The 21,643-nt window shown below is 32.4% G+C and overlaps 1 protein-coding gene, 1 long non-coding RNA gene and 1 pseudogene across 7 annotated transcripts; 2 read left to right on the forward strand and 1 right to left on the reverse strand.

Annotated features, from left to right (window-relative positions):
• Positions 1–880: 880 nt before the first annotated feature.
• LOC145098371 (calcium-transporting ATPase, endoplasmic reticulum-type-like) lies at positions 881–1,630 on the reverse strand (annotated as a pseudogene).
• A 3,111-nt stretch (positions 1,631–4,741) lies between these two features.
• Positions 4,742–8,426, forward strand: LOC145101574 (jasmonoyl--L-amino acid synthetase JAR6-like). Of its 2 annotated transcripts, XM_079038790.1 has the most exons (4): positions 4,742–4,808; positions 6,279–6,572; positions 6,662–6,763; positions 6,846–8,426. In XM_079038790.1, exons 2-4 carry the CDS (start codon positions 6,289–6,291, stop codon positions 8,173–8,175), a joined length of 1,716 nt encoding a protein of 571 aa, XP_078894916.1. In that variant the 5' UTR covers positions 4,742–4,808; positions 6,279–6,288; the 3' UTR covers positions 8,176–8,426. The 2 variants fall into 2 exon arrangements, with proteins under 2 accessions (XP_078894916.1, XP_078894915.1); XM_079038789.1 differs by lacking the exon at positions 4,742–4,808 and having other exon boundaries at positions 6,000–6,572.
• Positions 8,427–16,234: 7,808 nt separating this feature from the next.
• On the forward strand, positions 16,235–20,189 carry LOC145101575 (uncharacterized). 5 transcript variants are annotated; one of them, XR_013705718.1, is made up of 9 exons: positions 16,235–16,721; positions 16,833–16,871; positions 16,944–17,082; positions 17,247–17,573; positions 17,680–18,104; positions 18,342–18,425; positions 18,724–18,798; positions 18,899–19,532; positions 19,621–20,189. It is a non-coding gene; the product is annotated as an uncharacterized LOC145101575 (long non-coding RNA). The 5 variants fall into 5 exon arrangements; XR_013705715.1 differs by having other exon boundaries at positions 17,680–18,425; positions 19,621–20,188; XR_013705719.1 differs by having other exon boundaries at positions 17,465–17,573; positions 17,680–18,425; positions 19,621–20,188.
• Positions 20,190–21,643: the final 1,454 nt, after the last annotated feature.

Here is a 21,643-nt window from a genome sequence, read left to right on the forward strand (position 1 = left end):
TTTAATAAAGGAAAATTGTATTTTTTAAGAGATCATAGATTCTATTAATTTTAAAAATCCGATTTTACGAATTATAATTCTTTTAATTCGGACTTTCTGACAGAATATGTTTATGAGTATATTGAAAAATAAAAATATTCTAGAACCATAAACAATAAAAGTATTTTTAAACCTATTTCATGATCATGAATTTAAAAACTTCTTGTAGAATAATAAATTCTTGAACAATCAATTGAATAATAAAAACAAAAAATACATTATTTCTTATAGAATACGGGTAACAATTATTAATAATTACATTTATTGTTAAAGAATAAAACTAAAAAAATTTCAAAACGGGAAAGAAAACATCAAAATCTAATAACGACTAATACATTCTAAAAGAATAATGTGGTCTGTTTCAATTTTGTGGTCCGTTCTTCAAGCATCAACTTCTATGATTCCAATAGAATTGAAATTCATGACTCCATTCAAACAGAATTTGAATGGGTGATTCCATTCTAATAGAATTGGAATCTCACCAATATCATCCATTGAATCATCTACATAAACATACTTGATACCTTTTCAGAATTCAACTTTGTCAAGATCATGCACTGTCCACATAAATGAAGTGTTAAATCAGTGAAAAAAAATTGAAATATGAATCAATTCATAAAATGCAGCCAAAAAACTGCTCATTCTGATTCATTCATTTGACAAAGCCCTAAAAATATAGGAATCAAACACAAAAAATTTAAATTCAAAATAAAATTACAATCAGGGATGGTAAAAAAGCGAGTGAAAATATAGAAAATGAAAGAATAAATTTTTTATTCCTGATGGATTTACCTTTCCGTTCACTTTGATGATCCCGCACCTCTATCTGTTTATGTTCCTTTCATCTAAGGAGTCCAAACGAAACAACCATGGCAACAAGGAGGTAAGGGTTCTTCCAAGGAGGCATTGTTAGCAAACTGTTGTCTTCAGAATAGGGCATTTAGGGAATTAAACATCTCGATGGCCACCAACACCGAAAGGGACAAAGTCATTGCTTTGACTTTTCCGGTGGTGAAATAGTTGCAGGGGTTTGAGAAAGCCATGACTCGGTTGCCGCTGACAGAAAATGGTGCGACTGAGAAATCATGCCAAGAAGAACAGTCTCCCCAATTGTGAGCTGAGATACCGAAACAAGCATATGCCCGTCCTCTCCTATTAGATCGACACCCAGTAAGGAGGCTAGTGTGTACCACACAACAAACACACCAATAGTTGCAATCCCGACAATAAACCAATCACCAATTAGCGAAACAGAACCCATCACTGGATTTATGAGGTAGTTTCCTCATGATATCAACATCAGCTGGGTTAAATCCAAGTGCAGTAGCAGGCGGACCATCCGTAACCAGGTTCACCCATAGAAGCTGCACAAAGAACATGCATTACGGTATCCCCACCGTAGCCCTCAAGAAAATCGATATAACCTCCCTAACATTCGATGAAATCATGTACCTTATTAAGTGACTTCAGGGCCCACATTTATGCCCGATTTCTTTACAAATGGCCTCTGTGGTTGACTTATAGTCTCTGGTTATCACCAACACTTTTATTCTCGCTCCATGACACTCTTCAATAGCAGAATCAACCTCATCACGAGGTGGATCCTAAATTGCAGACAAATTCTTCTTCCGCGGAGCCAATGCCACCGACGCCCCACCTGTCGTCGGACCCTCTTCAGGTCTCAACCCTCGCTCTCTCTTTTGTTCCTATCGAGCGAAGCCTTCGAAGATTCGCTTAACCGTTGCTGCTACTCATATCCCTTTTCCTTTGCAGATCGGCCAACATTTGGTTTTAGATAAAGAGGGGAACGAGATTTAAACGGAAGGGATTAGGTTAAAATCAATACCATGATTATAGGGATTAATTTTGGAAGTTACTAAACAAATTACTAAATTACCCTTATTTGTTTATTTAATTTTTTATTTAATTTTGATTGGCCCACATTTATGCATACAATAACATAATACTTACTTAAAATACCTGAACCTATCTCTCTCTCTCTCTCTCTCTATATATATATATATATATATATATATATATATATATATATATATATATATATGTTATACTATTATTTATTTTTATATACGTATATAACTTTACATGAGGTTTTGTTAAGACGTAGCGTCAGATACAAGCTTTTAAACCATGGTGTTGTTTGGTTCGCAGAATGTTGCTGAAGGAATCTGATTTGAAATTGGAAAAGGCATCTGTCAGGAATTTGAATCCAGTTCCATATGTTGTTTGGTTGGCAGGAAATGGAATTGGAATTAATTCCAAAATCTATTTGGTTCGCAAGAAATGGAATTGGAATTCATGTAAAATGACATAATTACCCTTTTTCCTGTTTTGCTTAATTTTACCTTGTTTTCTAACTTATATGTAAAAATACATTATGAAAATTATAAAAATAGTAAAATTTCGCCGGTGGTGGTAGTGGTGGAGGGGGCAATGGCGGTGGTGGCGGTGATGGTGGTTGCAACGGTGGTGGTGACATTGATTGTGGAGGCAGAAGTGGTGGTGATCGTGGCAGTGTCAGCTGGTGATGACAATGATGGTGGTGATGGTGCTGGTGCTGGTAGTGGCAGTGGCGGCTGGTGGCGGTGGCGATGGTGGTAGCGGCAATGGTGGCAGCATTGGTAGTGGTAGTGGTAGTGTTATTAGTGGTGGTGGTGGCGGCAGTGGTGGTGGGTGATGACATTGGTAGTGGTGGTGGGGAATGGTAGCGGTGGTGGTGGCGGCAATGGTGGCGGTGGCGGTGGTGGTGGTGGTGTTGGTCGGAGGAGGCGGCAACAATGGTAACGACGATGATGGTAATGGTGGTGGCATCGCTGGCAGTGACTGTGGGTGGCAGCGATGGTGATGGTGGGTGGTGGTGGCGACGACAGTGGTGGTGAGTGGTGGTCATGGCGGTGGTAGTGGTGGTCGGTGGCAGTGGCGGCAGTGGTGGCAACAACGACAGTGGTAGTGGTTGTGGCGGCAGCGGTGGTGGTGGTGGTGGGCGGTGGGCGGCAGCGATGGTGGTGGCGGTGGTAGCAACGATGGTGGTGGTGGTCAGTGATAGTGGTGGGGGGGTTTTCTGATAAGTTAAGGGGTATTTTTGTAATCTTCCACTTTCCTTGATGAGAAGGAATGTTTTCCATCCAACTTTGGAAGTAATTCACTTTCCTCCATATAGTTATTTCATTTAGGAATCCTTTTCCCTCTCTAAGTCCAACCAAACGCATGAATTCGAAAGAATTGAAATCATTTTCCCTCAAATTCCATTCCTTTTCTGCCAACCAAACACACCCTAAGAGTCTTTACTTTTTATCTCATTTTACTATTACTATCGTTATCTTGCTTGCATTTGTGGTTTAAGGCTGCTAAGCCTAACGTCACGTTAATTTATACAAATGTGTTTGTTGCGTTTCTTATTTAATAGAAAGTCCAAACAAAATTTAAAACGGGAAATATATTATAATTCTTTTATTATAAAAAGACTATAAATACTCACAACTTGACATTTATTATAAAACCATGAATTACTATATCTCACATCATCAATACAGGTGATCCACAATGGTGACGAAGTTGGTTTTAATTTTTATGAAGTTTATAAAATATTTTAATACAGAATAATTAACTAAAAAACAATGGAAAAACTTATACTCACTATACCCGACTACTATAGTGATTTACAGCCTAATTTGTTAATTTACGTATATATATAAAGATAGTATTTTATATCCCACAAGAACTTGAATAACAATAGATTCTCAACATATAAGAAAAAAAAAACTGAAAGATTTTGTAAGACACCTAGAAAACAATATATATTTTTCCAAGATAAATGATATGCTTCATATCAGTTAATATACTTAATATTTATTTTATTTTCAACTACAAAAAATTTCAATTTTCTTGGGTATCTTGTCATAAGATCAAACTAATAATAAGTTTTGGACTTTTTTAGAAAACTAGCTATTAGTTGGTAGATGAAAGTTTAAATTGTAGCTTTTATTTATTTATATAAAGATATTTAGTAGAACTAATTGTTAGCTTTTAAATATATAAAACTAAATAAAATTTAAAAATTAAAAGCTTTCAAAAACTATTTTTTTATATGTAAGATTTTATTAAAAATAAAAGAAAAAATCTCATGGTCTTCAAGGAAACTTTTTTTTTTTTTTTCATGTTTTAAAACAAAAAGCTAAAATGCCCAAAAATTCTGAAAAGCTACATGTCAAACATCCCTTCCAATAATGAATTTAATATAGGATGAATTAAATTGCTTCTTATTTTTTATAGCTATAAATATTTTTATCCATTAAAATTATGACATATGTCATTATTTTATATTTTTTTACTATCTCAATAAAAATATATTAGAAATATATCAAATAAAATTAAATTGAATTGTAAAATAATAATACATGTCATAATGTTAATGAGAATGAATATTTATAGACATGAAAGATAAAATATAATTTAATTTTTTTATTATTAACTAAAGATTGTATATATATTTTTTTTCAAAACACTTTAGTATGTTGGTACTTGGTAGAAAGATATTATAATATATCTGTATTTTGTTGGTCATTATGACATTTGAACCAAGTATTTAAATATATAATTTAATAATTAAAATAATACCCATAATAGAAATAAATATGTTCATACATACAAAAAGGTAAACGCCTATATATATGACCCTGCTCTTAAAGAATCTTCCATTGCTATTGTGCTCCATTTCTCTCACTCATTTCTCCCAAATCAAAAACATAAAGGTAATGCCTCTCTCTCTCTCTCTCTCTAAAATCCGTTAGTCTCTCTCTAGAAACACACAAATAAATGTACTGATTCACAGCTGTTTATATTCCACTGTGTGTTTCTGTGTGCATATTTTTGTAGAAACAGCCAAATTAAGTTTCTTTGATTTCTTCTTATTATAATGATTGTCGTTGTTTCTCTCACTTCAAGACCAACACTTTATTCGATATCATTATATCAATCTGATTATTTTCAACTGGGTATCTGTTTTTCATCTGAGTCGCACACACATCATCATCATCATCTTCCATTCTTAATTGGTTATGTTATGTGTTTTGGGTGACTCTGTTTTTCATTTCAATAGTATTGAAATCAACGAAATTTTGGAACACTCCCAACTCTTTGTTTCTTGTTTTTCATCTGAATCCACTGAATTCAATACACGATCATCATCATCGACCATTTGTGAATCTTTAATGCTATATGTGTTTCTTGACGATTTGGGTGTCTCTGTTTTGATCAAGAATCGAAGAAAAATCAGTTCTATCACGATTCTACTGTATATTGTATTTGTTTCTTGATGAATTGGGTGCGTGTTTTCATTTAAACTAAACAGAAATTATTGTGTTTTTGCATATTAATCCTGAATCTCTGTCTTTCTTGACCCCTTTTGAAGATCCGATTCCTGATTTTAAAAATCATAAGTTTTTTTGTTTTTGTCTGCAAACAATGATGTTAATGTATTTAACTGTAGATATCAATTAAAAATCATTTGTTTCACCTTACATTTACGAGGTTCGTTGAATTCAAAAGTCTTTAAAAACTATCATTCATTTACTGTTTTACATTATTCTTATTAATAATATTTAATTTTTCAGGTTTTTCTTTCTTAAAATCGAAATGAACAATTAGAAACTTAAGGTCTATTTCCATTTTCAATTTTCACGGTTAAAAATGATTTAAATGATATGCATAATTCATCAGAAAAAAAAAAATTTGTACTTTGTTCTTTCTAAAATAAATAAGATAAAAATGTTTCTTTATTCCTTCTTATTTAGACTTTAAGTCTTTATCTTTTTATTTGTCAATTAGAAATTGTGACAGCATATTTGCAATATTTTTCTATTTATTTATGTGCAAATTGTTTCTTAAAACAGTGTTTTTCATAAGATTTTGTATCTTGTCTCCTTCATATACTCTTTAAATAATACATAACTCCAAACCATTAATGGTCCTACACGTCATTTTTCTCGTTGAAACAAACCCCACAAAATAAAAATAAAAATCACGATAATTCCAGGTAACTTTTATGTTGACTTTACAGTCAAATTGCATTATTTGAAAAGTGACATCTCGCAAAAACTCTTGTTCCTTCAATGTATTCTTGTTATTCTCTCATTTTCATTTTTATGGTGATTCCATTCCACTACTTTCCCTCATCTTGCTTCAAACTTTGTCTTTAATACGATGCAACCTCTTCATTGCAGGATCAAGAACATGGAGAAAAGATTTGATTCAGAAACAGTTATTCAAGAATTTGAGTCTTTAACGAAAGATGCAAAAAGGGTTCAAATTGAAACGTTAAAGAAAATCTTGACAGAAAATGGCGAAGCAGAGTATTTGAAAAAATGGAATCTTGATGGCAGATTTGATCCTCAAAGCTACAGTTCTTGTGTTCCTGTTGTTACGCACCAAGATCTTGACCCTTATATTCAAAAAATCGCCGATGGTGTATCTTACCCGGTGCTCACCGGAAAACCCATCACCACCATTACGCTAAGGTCCATATCTACTCCGGTGACCGGAGATTGTATTTCGTTTTCCGGTGAACTGATAATTTACTGACTGTTTTGTTTATGTTAATTTCTAGTTCTGGGACTACTCAAGGGAAACCGAAATTTGTACCTTACAACGACGAACTGACTGAAACAACAATGCAGATTTATCGGACTTCTTTCGCCTTCAGAAACAGGTATTCCGGTGAATCAATAATCTTCCTAAATCCTAATAAAACGATTTGTATCTCATGTTCGTCTTTTCTTATTGTCTTTTAGAGCATTCCCAATTGAAAACGGAAAAGCTTTGAGTTTAATCTTCGGAAGCAAGCAATTCACGACCAAAGGTGGCTTACTCGCCGGAACGGCGACTACAAATGTATACCGGAGCCCACAGTTCAAGAAAACGATGCAGGCCATGCAAACCCCATCTTGTAGCCCAGACGAAGTAATCTTCGGGTCTGATTTCCATCAATCTTTATACTGCCATCTCCTTTGTGGACTCATATTCCATGAAGAAATTCAAATCATATCCTCCACTTTTGCACATAGCATCGTTCACTCCTTTAGAACCTTCGAACTGGTTTGGGAAGAACTATGTTCTGATATCAGAACAGGAGTTCTGTCGGCTAGAATCACGGATCCGTCGGTGAGAACCGCTATGTCTAAAGTTCTGACCGCAAATCCTGATCTGGCCGACAAAATTTACAAAAAGTGTCAGGAATTAACCAACTGGAATGGGTTAATTCCTGAAATGTTCCCTAACTGTAAGTACATATATGGGATCATGACCGGGTCAATGGAGCCGTATTTGAAAAAACTACGACACTATGCGGGCAAAGTAAGGTTGTTAAGCGCGGATTACGGCTCATCGGAAGGGTGGATTGGAGCAAATGTAAACCCTAATTTGCCACCAGAGATGACAACTTACGCTGTCCTCCCTAATATCGGGTATTTTGAATTCTTACCCTTGATAGAGATCGATCTGGTTGGTCAACCCAAACTAGTTGGGTTGACCGATGTCCAGATCGGTGAAGAGTACGAGGTTGTGGTCACCAATTTTGCGGGTTTGTATCGATATCGGCTCGGGGATGTGGTTAAGGTTATCGGGTTCCATAACTCGACACCTGAGCTCCAATTTGTTTGTAGAAGAAACCTCATGCTCACAATCAACATCGATAAAAACACTGAGAAAGATCTACAGTTAGCCGTTGAAGCAGCTGCCAAAATCTTAACCGCTGAAAAACTTGAAGTGGTTGACTTTACAAGCCATGTTGATCTTGCATCTGACCCGGGCCATTATGTTATCTTTTGGGAAGTTAGTGGGGAAGCGAGTGATGCTGTTTTGAAAGAATGTTGTAATTGTTTGGATAAGTCGTTTGTTGATGCGGGTTATGTGAGTTCACGAAAAGTGAAGGCAATCGGACCTTTAGAGCTTCGGGTTTTAAGAAGGGGAACCTTCCAAAAGATTCTGGATCATTATGTTGGGTTAGGATCCGCGTTAAATCAGTTCAAGACACCGAGGTGTGTGGGACCGGCTAACCAAACTGTGTTGCAAATACTTTGCAACAATGTTGTGAAGAGTTACATTAGTAGTAGTTTTGGTTAAGGTAGTTTGTTTTGGTTTGTTGTAGTTTGGATTGGATTCGTTGAGGGCTTGAAATAATAATATATATACCGAGGTGTGTGGGACCGGCTAACCAAACTGTGTTGCAAATACTTTGCAACAATGTTGTGAAGAGTTACATTAGTAGTAGTTTTGGTTAAGGTAGTTTGTTTTGGTTTGTTGTAGTTTGGATTGGATTCGTTGAGGGCTTGAAATAATAATATATATATGATGTGCAGAATATGTCTTTTTTACATTTTATAGTTGATTTATTTAAAGTTTTTAATTTGCTTATGTTATTTTCTATTTACTAGGTGTGAGACTCATGTATTATATGAGTTTATTTTAAAAAAATTAAATATAAAATTTTAACAATTTGAAAAGTTTGAATTTAAAAGAAAAATAAGAAATCTTTTGAATTCTTAAATTAATGAGACTTTAATGCATTTGATACATTACATATATAAACACTTTCTAATAAATACCTTACATATATATTACCTTACATATTAAATGTGAATTTTAATTTAATAAAATGAAAAATACAATAAAATGACAAGTGGAAAATAGAAAATTTAAAAATGTTAGAAAATGTCATGTGTCCAATTGAAGGAGAAGAGGACATGTGGCAAAAAAAACCTTCATTTATTATAGTAGATTTGGTATGGTTTTATGATTTTTATCACTTTTAGGTATTAATGTAATTGATGTGAATCGTATCAATATGATGCGATAAACCAATTCGGTTAGTTGAAAATGTGAATAGATCATCTCCATGAAATTCAAATTGTCATCCATATATGTTAGAATGATGATAAGAAACTACCTATAAAAACTAAAATATGTAATTTTTGTAGAAGACATCATATATTATATTAAAAAGCTAGCAAAATCAATTTTAAACATTTTGATGTAATAGTTTCGGTTTTTCACTAGCTTCTTGCTAGTGTTGTTTTTAATGCAATTCAGCCGTTTCAAAAAAGTAGAAAAATAAAAATAGCAAGACGGTATAGAAGAAGAACAATTAAACCGAGATGACATTCATAGGATTATGCATCTAACCAATCCATTTGATAGCAAACCTACTATTTCTATACACAAACTAATCAAATGAATAATCAACAATACGCTCAACTATCATATTCATCTTAATTTTTCTTTTTCAAACACAATGTTATTATAGTATTGCCAAAACATCCAATCATACACCAAATAGAAAAAACAATCACAGTCGCCTCCATTGCCATCTTTCTAGACTTCAAAATCCTCATAGCCTCCATCAACCTAAAAACAACCAGGACATTTGTGAAAACCGGGATGACACTTTCATATCGATTTAACAACGGGGATGAAAGTTTCACCATAGTCTATACCATGTTACTGACTACGATCATTTGCTACAAGTCTTTCTTTGTAGCGTGAGAGAGCCATTTGCATTACATTTGTGGCGAAAATCCACATCGACCTAACAAAATTGACCACTTAGGGTCAAGGAGCAAGGGTCCAAATCTTGTTCGAGATAAGAGCATTGTACTCATCATGCATAGCATGACGCTAGTTAAGGTCCTTAGTATCCCGTAAATGCGGCTGAGCAACAGGAGAAACAAAAGAGGTGTGAAGATTTTACTTCTGAATAGGTTTGACAATGTCATAATGGGAGCGGGAGGCCATGTGGTGAGTCCGAGGTGAAGGAGGTTCGGTGCTTTTATCTGAGACCTTTGTGTGGGTTGGGGGTTCTCGGTTGAGGAAGTAGAAGGATAGGGGAAAGGAGGATCCAAAGAGGGATCCGGTGAGGAGGGGTCGGGCGAGCCCGTGAATGAAGATAGGTCGAGAGACACATAGAATATTGTAATGTCCCATTTTCAAAATAAATTTTTCATTTTTAATTAAGGATAAAAATATTGTTCTTAAAAGCCCAAGTCAAGAAAACACAAGTATCAGATACAGTCATCCCAAAATATCAAAGTATCAAAACATGTGGAATAATAAAAGTTGCGGGTGGATGTGTACAATCAAGCCTTCGTCTTCCCTCGATCATCTGAAGTACCTGAAACACAATATATTAACAATTGTAAGCACGAAGCTTAATGAATTCCCTCAAAATACCACATACAACATATATAACAACACATAGCGGTATCAGGTCCGTAACAACCCTGGGTTCGCATCAACCCTAAGTCCATAGTGACTCCAAGCCCAGATCAAATCCATGCATACAACATACAATCATACCAACAATAGTCACATAGACACATGCATAAACGGCACCTAGTTTCCTGTAGTATAGTGAGAGGACTCGCCTCGCATATGGCAGCTAAAACACAATAGCTCTCACACGATAAAGACCGGTACTATGAAACACCTATTCAACAATAAGGAAGTACTTGCTCAGTCTATACTCCTTAACCCCATTTAACTAAAAGTCAATCATGGTAAAAAAGACAACAGTCAAAGTCAACTTTGACAGGTCTCCACGTTGTGGCTGCCTGTAGGCTACGTCGTGGGCACTCCAAGACAAAACAACTGGCAATAAGTCAATTCACACGATGTGGCCACTCGATTCCATGTCGTAGCAACGTCCAGGCAAAATGGTCGCGGAAACACCTGTCACCACATCATGGGAACTGGTAGCCACACCGTGGGACTGGGCACCAACAACTTAATGGGTTAAGCTATTATCCTCAATCCTAACAGTTGTAAAGCTCAGATTTGGTTCCCCTCAAGGTCTTCATGGATAAAGTTTCCAACTTTATCCATTAAGAAATCCTATTAAGACAAGATCTCAAATTCTAAGTTCTTAATGACAACACCAAGGCATGTACTAACTCAATAATCGATGCACGCCAACTTTCCAACCAACCCTAAGGTCCATAAGCTAACAAATACACTCAAGGGTTCTGGAGTTCACTCAAACTCCAAGAACAAAAAGATTTGGGACTAAAAGCTCAATAAATGACCTAGAACTATATCTAGAAAAATAATGAGCAAGGTAGATACTTTATACCTCCAATGAGTCAGAAATGAGATAAAGATGTTGGATCTAAGCTGAAACCACACTCACAAGCAACACCAATAGCTCCTTCTTCCTTCAACCTTCACAACAATGGAGTTCAAGCACTCAAAACACAAATAGAGGTTAAGGTTTTAGATGAGGTTTGTTTTCACAAGATGAAAGTTGCCAAATGAAACAACCGTAGGAGTTAGTGCCCTTAAATAGGGCACCAATCTCGAAGTTAGGGGTTTAGGGCTGCCACATTGTGGCAAACATAATGTCACGCCATGGCCAATCGCGGATGCGCGTTTCTCATCAATGGAGTGCCACGTCGTGGCAGCCCCAATGGCACGTCGTGACAAATCCAAATGAACAAAAATAAGTAGCTAAATTCAGAAATGAATACCTAGAAAGAGGATGTTACAACAAGTAAGATAAGATAAAGATTAGCTTATATATAAACTCCTCCTTATTTGATAATGGGTTCTCTTATTTTGCTATACAACTAATTATAGGTTAACATTGCGTTTTAAAAACCTGGTTTGAACCGGCCGGTCGAACTGGTTGGACCGGGAACCAGGAGAGGGAGCGGTTCAACTATCATTGGTTTTACATTGATTTATGAATCGGATTGAACCGGCTGATTTTTAGAAAAAACCGGTTGAACCGGTCAAAATAAACCGGTTAAACCAAATAAAAACACATGAAAAAGAATCATTTACATAATGAACTTTGCTGGTTTTTTTAAATCTATTTAGTTTTCTCTAAATAAAAACATATGGTAAATGTTATAAATTCTTTTGATGTTTTTGTATTCATCAATAACTATATTTCGTTTCAGTATTATACTATTTTCTTTTTGACGTATATGGATTGATGTAAAACACTAAACTTATGGTTATGTGTTATTTTAATGTATTTGGATTCATCTACAACTTATTTTATGTGTATTTTTAATGTTTAAACTTGTAAACATCAAATTCATAATTTCTATATGTATGTATGTGTAGGAAAATAGAAAAAAAAAACATAAAAAATATAGAAACCGGTTCATCTGGCGGTCGAACCGGTTAAACCAGTTGAACCGGGAACCGGTCACCATACCGGTTCAACCAAAAACCCGGTTTTTAAAACATTGCTAAAAATATATTTATTTGATAAAGAGATATAATATTTATAAAAGGTATAATTTTAAAGTTTGTCAAGGCATAATAACATTACGTAAATAGTTATTAATCAAATTTTGTAGAGTACTTGATGTTTGCAACCTCGAGTATAAGAATGCTTAATCATTGATACATGATTACTAAATGGTACCAACTAAAGAATAATAAGCCTAAGGAAACAGATGCTTTAGTTCTTATTTTTTCATAAAGTTATTTGGGGACAATTAGTATGAGAACTTATCATATTAGTAAGAGAATAAAGTACCAAAAGTTATGGAGTAAAGTTTTATGATAACGTTATCAATGATAATTTATTCATTAATTTTATTTAGGTTGTTTTTTGTGTACATATATTCATTGTACTTTCAAGAATAATATATTGAATATTAATGCTATTTTAAAAGACGCAAGATTTTCCTAAAAATAGATCTTGTAATATTTTTGTAATAAAGATATAACAAATTATATAAATGATTGCCCACTTTTAGAAATAATCTAATAAATACACCATTTTTTTCTCTATAATTCTCATAACATCATCATTTTAGAAAAGACCCTCCATTTGAAATGCTTTAGACTAGACTGGCCGTAAAAATGACCAAAATTGTGATAAAGAAAAGAAAAAACGAAAGTAATGAGAGTAAAATAAGAACTTTAATAATTATATTTTTTTATGATCATTTTTCATCTTTACAATAGAAAATATAAGATCAAGCCGTTTTTCAAATAGTTTTGCAAATGTGCTATATATTGTCATGTATGATTTAGCCTCACAAGTTTAAAAAGACTTGCAATACATGAACCACGCTTTTTTATTATATATTTACATCATTTCTAATACTTCTTCCGTCCCAATATTATTGTCCACAGACAAAAAACACACAGATTAAGAAAAGCATTAATTACCACTAACTTTATATAATAAAATGACAGTTTTGTCCTTACTTTGCATTTAATGTTCCATTAAATGTTTAGTTGGTTAAGTAATAATGAAGGGGTATTTTGATAAAAATGTTATTTATTTTTAGAAGTGAACTATTATTTTGGGACAAACCAAAAAGGAAAGATGGACTATAATTTTGGGACGGAGGGAGTATATATGACACACACACACACACACACACACATATATATATATATATATATATATATATATATATAGAGAGAGAGAGAGAGAGAGAGAGTTAGGTTCAAATGTTTTTACTATCTATTGTGTGCCTGTATGATTGATTCTGGACCAATCATTTTAGTTATTTTAAGAAAGTAATTAATGCATTTTAAATGCTAAAGATGTAATTAATATCTATTATATCTTCAACATGTAATATACATTAATTACTTTCTTAAAATAACTAAAATGATTGGTCCAGAATCAGTCATACATGCACATAATAGATAGTGAAAACAAAATAACCTAACTATATATATATATATATATATATATATATATATATATATATATATATATATATATTTTAAACTATATAAAATGGTTTTTTAATCTTTAGTGGGGACCATTTTAAAAAAATATGTTAGTATTACATTTACGATGGAGTTAAATTATAAAGCTGATATACCATGTTTGCTAGTAAGATTTAACACTGTATTATTGACTCATTGTAGATGGCATAAAGAAAATTAATTCAAAACAATAAAATATTCTTTAGTTAGAAATGAAAAACAACTATAATTGATATTGTAGATGGCCTAAAGAAAATTAATTCACTATAAATATAATATTATTTAAATTGTTTGTCATTATTATACTTTATAAAGCCTTTCATTTCCTTCCATATATTTCCAAAATTGTAAGGAAATATATAAAAGAAAAAGCAAAGAAATGTACCCACATTCCCTCCTTTTGTATCTTTAGAAGAAAAAAAAAACTAATCAACGTGAATTTTCTTTGTTTTTTCCACCTTCTTCAATGGAAAGCAAAAAACTCGAGAACATAGTGTGTATGTTAGTCAATAAACGTTATTATATTCAAGTCAATGGTGTTAATTTAGATCAAACACAGGAATAGTAAAAAAACATATAATTGGATTAATTGGTGTATTAATCTATTCATGTAAATGTCGGAATAAGAATCTTATGTATATATTCTGGTGATGTTTCTTGATTTTATTGGTCATGTACTCCTACCTTGCCTAACCCATGGCTAGGTAGGGCTCTTATTTCTCTCTTTTCTTCTTAATAAAAATTGTTAGTTCAAAAAAAAAAAAATTAACAATGCCATGATTATAAAAAAATAATAATAATGCTCTTATCCTCCAATTGAGCATTTAAGTAAGTCAACTGCAAAAAATTAGAAAAACTCAGTTGATCAATTTGTTTTACTCAAATATAATACTGAAAAGGAGCATTTATCTATTTTATCTAGCAATTATTAGTTATTGCAATTGCTATTCTTTTAAATAGTTAAAACACACCATTGTCAACAACCATTCTCACTAGATACCTATAAAAGGTTATTTTGGTTAAATCATTCATTTTTCAACCCTGAAAGACTATCCATCATATCAGGAATATTAGTGAATATTATATCTAGATGTATATTTCTTTGTAATTATCGTATATTTCTTTTTTGGTTTATCGGGATTATGATTCTATGTTGTATATTATTGAGAAGGCGAGAGACTTTTACCCATCTTTAAGACCTTAACCTTGTCAACAACCATGCTCACTAGATTCACATAAGGTCATTTTGGTCAAATCTTCATTTTTCAACCCTAAAAGACTATCGATCATATCGGAAATACTAGTGAATATTATATCTAAATGTATATATCTTTTTTAATTATCACAAATTTCCTTTTTAGTTTATCGGGATTGTGATTATATGTTTTATATTATTGAGAAGGCAAGAGACTTAAACTTTTATCCATTTTAAGACTTTAACCTTAAAAAGAAAGAACAAAAGCATCAAGTAACATTTAATTACTATCTTATCCTGAGGCCGAGGGCTATAAATTACTTTTCTGTACTCGTTTGACCTTCAAAGGCCATTTACTAATTGTAATATGTGTTATTATTTAAAAGGTTATAGGCCATTTACTAGTTGTAGGATTTATCATTTTATAAAGGGTTATATAACTACCATAAATCTACTATGATAAATGAAAGTTTTTTGTCACATGTCTTCTTCTCATTCATTTGGACACATGATATTTTCTAGAATTTCTAAATTTTCTATTTTCCACTTGTCATTTTATTGTATTTTTTATTTTATTAAATTAAAATTTCATATTTAATATGTAAGGTAATATATATGTAAAGTATTTATTAGAAATGTTTTATATATATGTAATGTATTCAATACATTAAAGCCTTATTAATTTTAATAATTTAAATTTTTTCTCATTTTTCTTATAAATTCAAACTTTTTCAAATTGTTAAAATTTCATATTTAATTTTTTTTAATTAAACCCATATAATACATGGGTCTCACACCTAGTAATGATCATAACAACCCAACTTTTTAATATCTATACACAACCCAATAAAAATAATTAGACTATCTTTGTTATCAACCCAAACAATCCAAAACTTTTATTAATTTTTTTTTATAACCAATTTTTATTATGCAGATTATATATAATATCACAATTTATTTTATTTATTAAAAACTAATATTCTTTATTTTATAGAAAAAAAATTATAAATTTTAATATATATATATATATATATATATATATATATATATATATATATATATATAACCCCCATTAGGAACAGTACTCTGTTCCTATTGGTGTGTTTTTTTTATCTTTTTCATAAATTTTGGGCAGTGGAGTGGATGACAGTAACAATAATGTGTTTTCTGTTTGATTCCACCGCCAATTTAACCAATAACAATGAGATTAGTGTGTATTCACCGCTTCGAACACTTCCCGATCCTTCCACCGTCCACCACCTAAAGAAGCCAATACCAATAGTCTTACCGTCACCGCCTTTATCGATCCTTTTATCGTTCCAGGACTTTCCATCGCTCTTTCTCCTCTTCCGAACACACAACGATTGACTCTCTCATTTTCTACCGCCTCCTTGCTCCGCTCCACCCGCTCCTATGTATCTTTTAATCAGACGGCCACCACCGCCTCTCCCTCTGCCTTATTTGAAAAAAAAAAAGGTTAACTTGACTGATGTACATACGTTCTTCGAGAAACTCTCTAACCGCCTCCAACTCAATGTCTCCTCCACCTTCCCCACACTCGACCGCCTCCCAGTCGTGCTTCCCCTTATCGGCTCCTCTATCTCTATCTAAATACCCCACCGCCACTGATTTCATAGATCGTTTCTTCCTGCTCTCATCTTGCCCCCGCTTAAATCTGGTCGACCATTCCTCTGCCTTCCAGCTCCTTCCACTGCTCTCAGTGATTTTGCTCGAGGTATGTAACACTTGCCCTGCTAAAGAGTTCCTCGATTTCTTCCTCCATCGCTTCTATTGTTTTATGTCTTCCTTCCTATTTTATCCTTCTTCTTTCTACTGTATGTTGCAGGTGTAGCCTTTCGTCTCTTCTTCTATGTGTTGTCAATAGGTAATGTTTACAGTCGCATATCACTATTTCCTTTGTATGATAATCATATCTTTCTCATCACTATCGGCGCAGGTCAATATTCCCTTCCAGTTGTTAATGCAAATTGATTAGTCAAAGACCAAAAGAAGTGTTAACTTTGCCATCTACAACTTATTCAACTTAACTGAGTAATGGAGATTCAATCGCCCTTCCCAGTAAAAAAGCTTCTCAGGTAAAACCCAACCACTCTTTTTCTTTTTAAGTTGTATAATTTAGGCTTTAAATTGGTTGTTTGCTTCCTTTTAGAAGTAGGTTCGTTTTGGTTATTCATGTTTCTTGCCAATTTGATTTTAATTTTTGAGTATGCTGCTGCTAATTTCTATCAATTTGGATTAGGGTTGGGTTTAATTTGAACGTCCATCAATTGTCCGGTAGTTTGCCAATAAATGTATACAACCTCAGATGTAATTGGATCACTTCCTTTGATTACACCCAAAACCACTCAGCTCTTTCGTTACCTCCACATCAAGTTGTATCTAAAACCCTATTTTTTATTCCGGATTTTGTTGACAGAATGAATTTTTTTTATTAGCACTTTTGTTTAACTTGATCAGATGGAATTGATTGCGACTGCATACTCATCTGGGTGGTAGAAGGGTGGATGTCCACAGGTTACCTCAGAGCTATAAGTGATCACATACCAACAGTTAGAACTTAATAGTGGTAATGAGTGCTCTTTATGCCTCTGATTTCTTTATAGATGTCGAGATATTTCTTTTTTTCCTTTTTTCTACATTTGACTTTTGAATCTGAATTGTATTTTGTGCAGGGTCTTGTGAAGCTCTGTTTACATTGTGTTGTCAGTATACACATGGATTCATGGTTAAATCTATCTTTAGTTGAGAATTTTGGTTAACTAATTAGCCCTTTTTCTTTCCTGGTTGTTCCTTCTATCATCACATCTGATTAGCAACAACTTGCCAAATGATAGTGTTGGATATGTCACAAGCAAGGTAAGGAGCAACTTTCTAGGCAGACATAAGTAGAGGAAATATCTATGGAATCATCTGTCCAGCAACCCCATCATTCCATCTAGTCATGTATTTATTACTTCAGGAATTATTAAATACTCATATAAGGAAGGTGATACAATTCTTATGGTGAAGTTTGCAGGTAATTATTGAATATTGATGAGTAATAACTGGTGAAGTTTATGTTACAGTAAAGTTTGTAGAAAACTTCTCCGATGATCAGGTACATGATTGTTATAATTGGTGAAGTCTATGTTACAGTGAAGTTTGTAGAAAACTTCTCCGGTGATCAGTTGCATGATTGTTATCTATTCTACGGTTTGAAATTCTTTTGGAGATGTAAATACTTCATGTAAAATCACCATCTGTTAGTGTTTTATCAACTGCATTTATGTGTTTTTAGTCATCACTCATACAATCTTCCTCATTGATTCCAAATCTACATGTTTAACATTAACAGGTACGTTTCCTAGCAAGGTCCTTTGGAGTTCATGGGAATCATCTTGGTCAACAAAGTCATGGTTTGTACTGGCCTTATGGACATGTAAGATTTTCTTTCACATACTTATTTATTATTTTTTTTAGAATCTGAGATACATGGGTATTGAATATGTAAAATCTCAATATTATCTCTTACTTTTAATCTTGATTTTTTTTTATTAAATTTATGGTGGCAATTATTACACCTTTTAATTCCCCTTTAGATATTCCTCTACTCCAATTGATAGCAAGGCGGGTCATATCATTTATGACATAATTTAGATAAATTGACTTATATTTCTTGCTTTTAAGTATTCTTTCTTGATATTTTATGACCTCTTTTATTATTTAATGGTTCACAGAACCCTCTGTCGTGCCAAGAAAAGTAAATAGAAAATGGAGGTGTTATAAAATGAGGAGTTAGTTTTAATGCAAGTGTAAGTTAACCAAAAATCTTTTTCTTAGTTTAATCTAATACCTTTTTTATGAAAAAGTTAAATGTTTAATGAAAGTGATTATGTATTCATATTTGTGCAGAGTCAGCAACAGAAAGATTCAGAGAGGACTGACGTTCTCGATAAAATCCATAAAGATTCTATGTGTTGACTCTTATATTAGTTTCACTATTTCTTCTACAATCGGTTCTATAACCTGGAATGAAGTTATTAACAAGTTTATAACATAATGGCACACTAATTTATAGATAAATTCATCATACATGCCATGGAATGGAATTATGAATTTTAATACTCACATTTTGACTCTAAAATGTTTATTCTTTGCTATTCTGGTCTCATTTTTATTTTTTTTAATGTTTTGTTTTTGCTACAAATAAAATTACTATTTATTGTTAGGAATATAGACAATTTTTTTTTAATTTTTTTCCCTCCTTTCTATTTGGAATTCGATGTTTGCTACTGATTTAATGACTGCCTACAACAATTTATTGCAGGATAATAAAAAGTTTAAAGGATTGAAAATTGCAACACGACATGTGACAACACAAACTATTAGACTGGTTATTTTTGGGTGTGAATGTGGTGGTTTCATTGGGGTATCCTGTCAAAACATTGATCAACTAAGAAACTCCTTTGCTGCAACAATTACTGTACTTGATCAAAATCCGATGTCATTATGTGAATTTGCTCATGAATCTGGTTGAGGCGTGCAGGTAGTCATTTTTACAATATATTTTAGGTGATTTGGTTAAAATCTTTAAATTTATAGATCAATTTTTTCTTTTGTTATGGAACACATAGATATATGGAGATGTTGATGCAAAATTGAGAGGTCTGGCGGAGATCAGATGCAACGTCTATTGGATGCCAGTTGAGATTAGTTTTTTCGAGGATTACTTTTTTATCTAATGGATTTAGTTGTATATAATTAATTTAATTTTACTTTTATATAAGGATAATCTACTTAAGCAAATAATCACCATCACTGCAAATTATAATATTGGGTTCACTCATCAGCCAACTTAACAATATGTGGATTATAATATTGGGTTCACTCATTAGCCAACTTAATAATATTGGATGCCAGTTGAGGTTAGTCTTCAGGGTATATCTTGCATCTTGCTTTTTGGATTTTAATTAGCTTTTATTGCGTTTATATTTTTATTTTTATAAATTTAAAAATTCATATATATTGTCCAATACCTTTGTTTATGTTGAACTTACTTTTCAACTGAATATGTGACTCTGATTGATGTAAACCAAATAAAGTGTTGTGTTCATATTTTTGTTAAGTAAACAAATAATATATATAATAACATTAAATGTAAGTAGGATGTTGTAATAAACAAACTTAAGAAATTATGTTACTATTTCTCGCATTTAACATTTGATTTTTCCTCTTTCAGCTTGCAAAATCCCGAGTTTCGATGGAAAAAAAACAAGAGAAAGTTTGTGGAAATGGCTGTTTCTTTTACCCATTTTTTTGGGTGTTTTTGTTTCTTTTTCCAGTATGATTATCAATTGGTATATGTTATGCAAGTAGAAATTAGGTTAATGTAATGTAACTCAATAAAATCTTCTTGTTTCATCCATTTCTTTTGCGTATCAAACCCCACAAAATAGGGATTCTTCCTTAGTTTTAGAAAGAAAAAAAGCACAATGTATATAATTTGTGTACTTTAGTTATAAAATAAATCAATAATCATAAAAGTCTCAAGTTTTACACGTGAAATTAAGAAAAAACCTAACAATTATTTTGGTTGGTTATGGGCACAACTTTTATGTAAAGTTATCAATTTAGCTCATTTAACTAGTTTCATGGATAATTATGTTATCTTTTTTGCAAAATTAGTTCATATAGTTTGCAAAAAAAATTATGGATAGGATCCAAAAAGTTTTCAACTTACATCACATGTCCAAAAAGTTTTCAACTTACACAATAGATCATGATTTTGAGATTTTCCGGTGACAATAGGATTCTTCGACAAGACTTTTCCAACGACGGGAAGATGAAATTGAAGGCATGGGTTTGTTTGCGATGTGTAAATTGAAAACTTTTTGGGTCTGTGATGTAGGTTGAAATTTTTTTGGATTTCATCCACAACTTTATGTAAACTATAGGGATCAGTTTTGCAAAAAAAATAATAACAGAGTTAATCATGAAATGTTTAAATTGGCTAGAGTGATATCTCTATGTAAAAGTTGTGAGCAAAGCCAATAAAAAAATGGTATGATTTTTTTTAGTTATACGTATAAAACTTAAAAATTTTATGATATTAGTTATTTTAAGGAAAATCCACTATAACTTTGACATGTAGTGTGAATGAAAGAACAAAATAGTTGGGAAGAAAAGAGCTGTAACTTTATATATCTTTTTATTTATGGGGTTGTAAGTTGTAACTTTATAAATCTTTTTATTTGTGATTTTTGACTTTGTTTAATACTTTTAATGGTGAGGAGCAATGAGGTATCTTTTTATTTATGGCCTTATGGGGTTGTAAGTTGTAACTTTATAAATCTTTTTATTTGTGATTTTTGACTTTGTTTAATACTTTTAATGGTGAGGAGCAATGAGGTTGTTGCTTATCACCAATGACAATAGTCTAAAAGCGTCTTTTTTTTTTTTGAAGGCGATAATTTCTTTTTAAATTACGTAAAGTGTGGAATCTGATAAAAACAAATTATATTATTGATAATAAAATTGTAAAAAGATGGTGCAAAAAGAAAAACAAACACTTTACATGTGAAAAATAGAATAGAGATAATAAGAAACTAACATTTTATAATGGTATAAACATGGACGAAACACAAATATCAGGAAATA

Source organism: Lactuca serriola, chromosome 4, assembly GCF_051521515.1.
Source record: "Lactuca serriola cultivar US96UC23 chromosome 4, Lser_US96UC23_V15, whole genome shotgun sequence".
NCBI lineage: Eukaryota > Viridiplantae > Streptophyta > Magnoliopsida > Asterales > Asteraceae > Lactuca > Lactuca serriola.

Bases quoted from the DNA above. Each gene is read 5' to 3' on its own strand.
- LOC145101574 (XM_079038789.1), top strand. From the start codon at position 6,259: ATGCAACCTCTTCATTGCAGGATCAAGAACATGGAGAAAAGATTTGAT. The intron at 6,573-6,661 runs GTCCATATCTAC...GTTAATTTCTAG, and splicing joins ATCACCACCATTACGCTAAG to TTCTGGGACTACTCAAGGGA. The intron at 6,764-6,845 runs GTATTCCGGTGA...ATTGTCTTTTAG, and splicing joins TCTTTCGCCTTCAGAAACAG to AGCATTCCCAATTGAAAACG.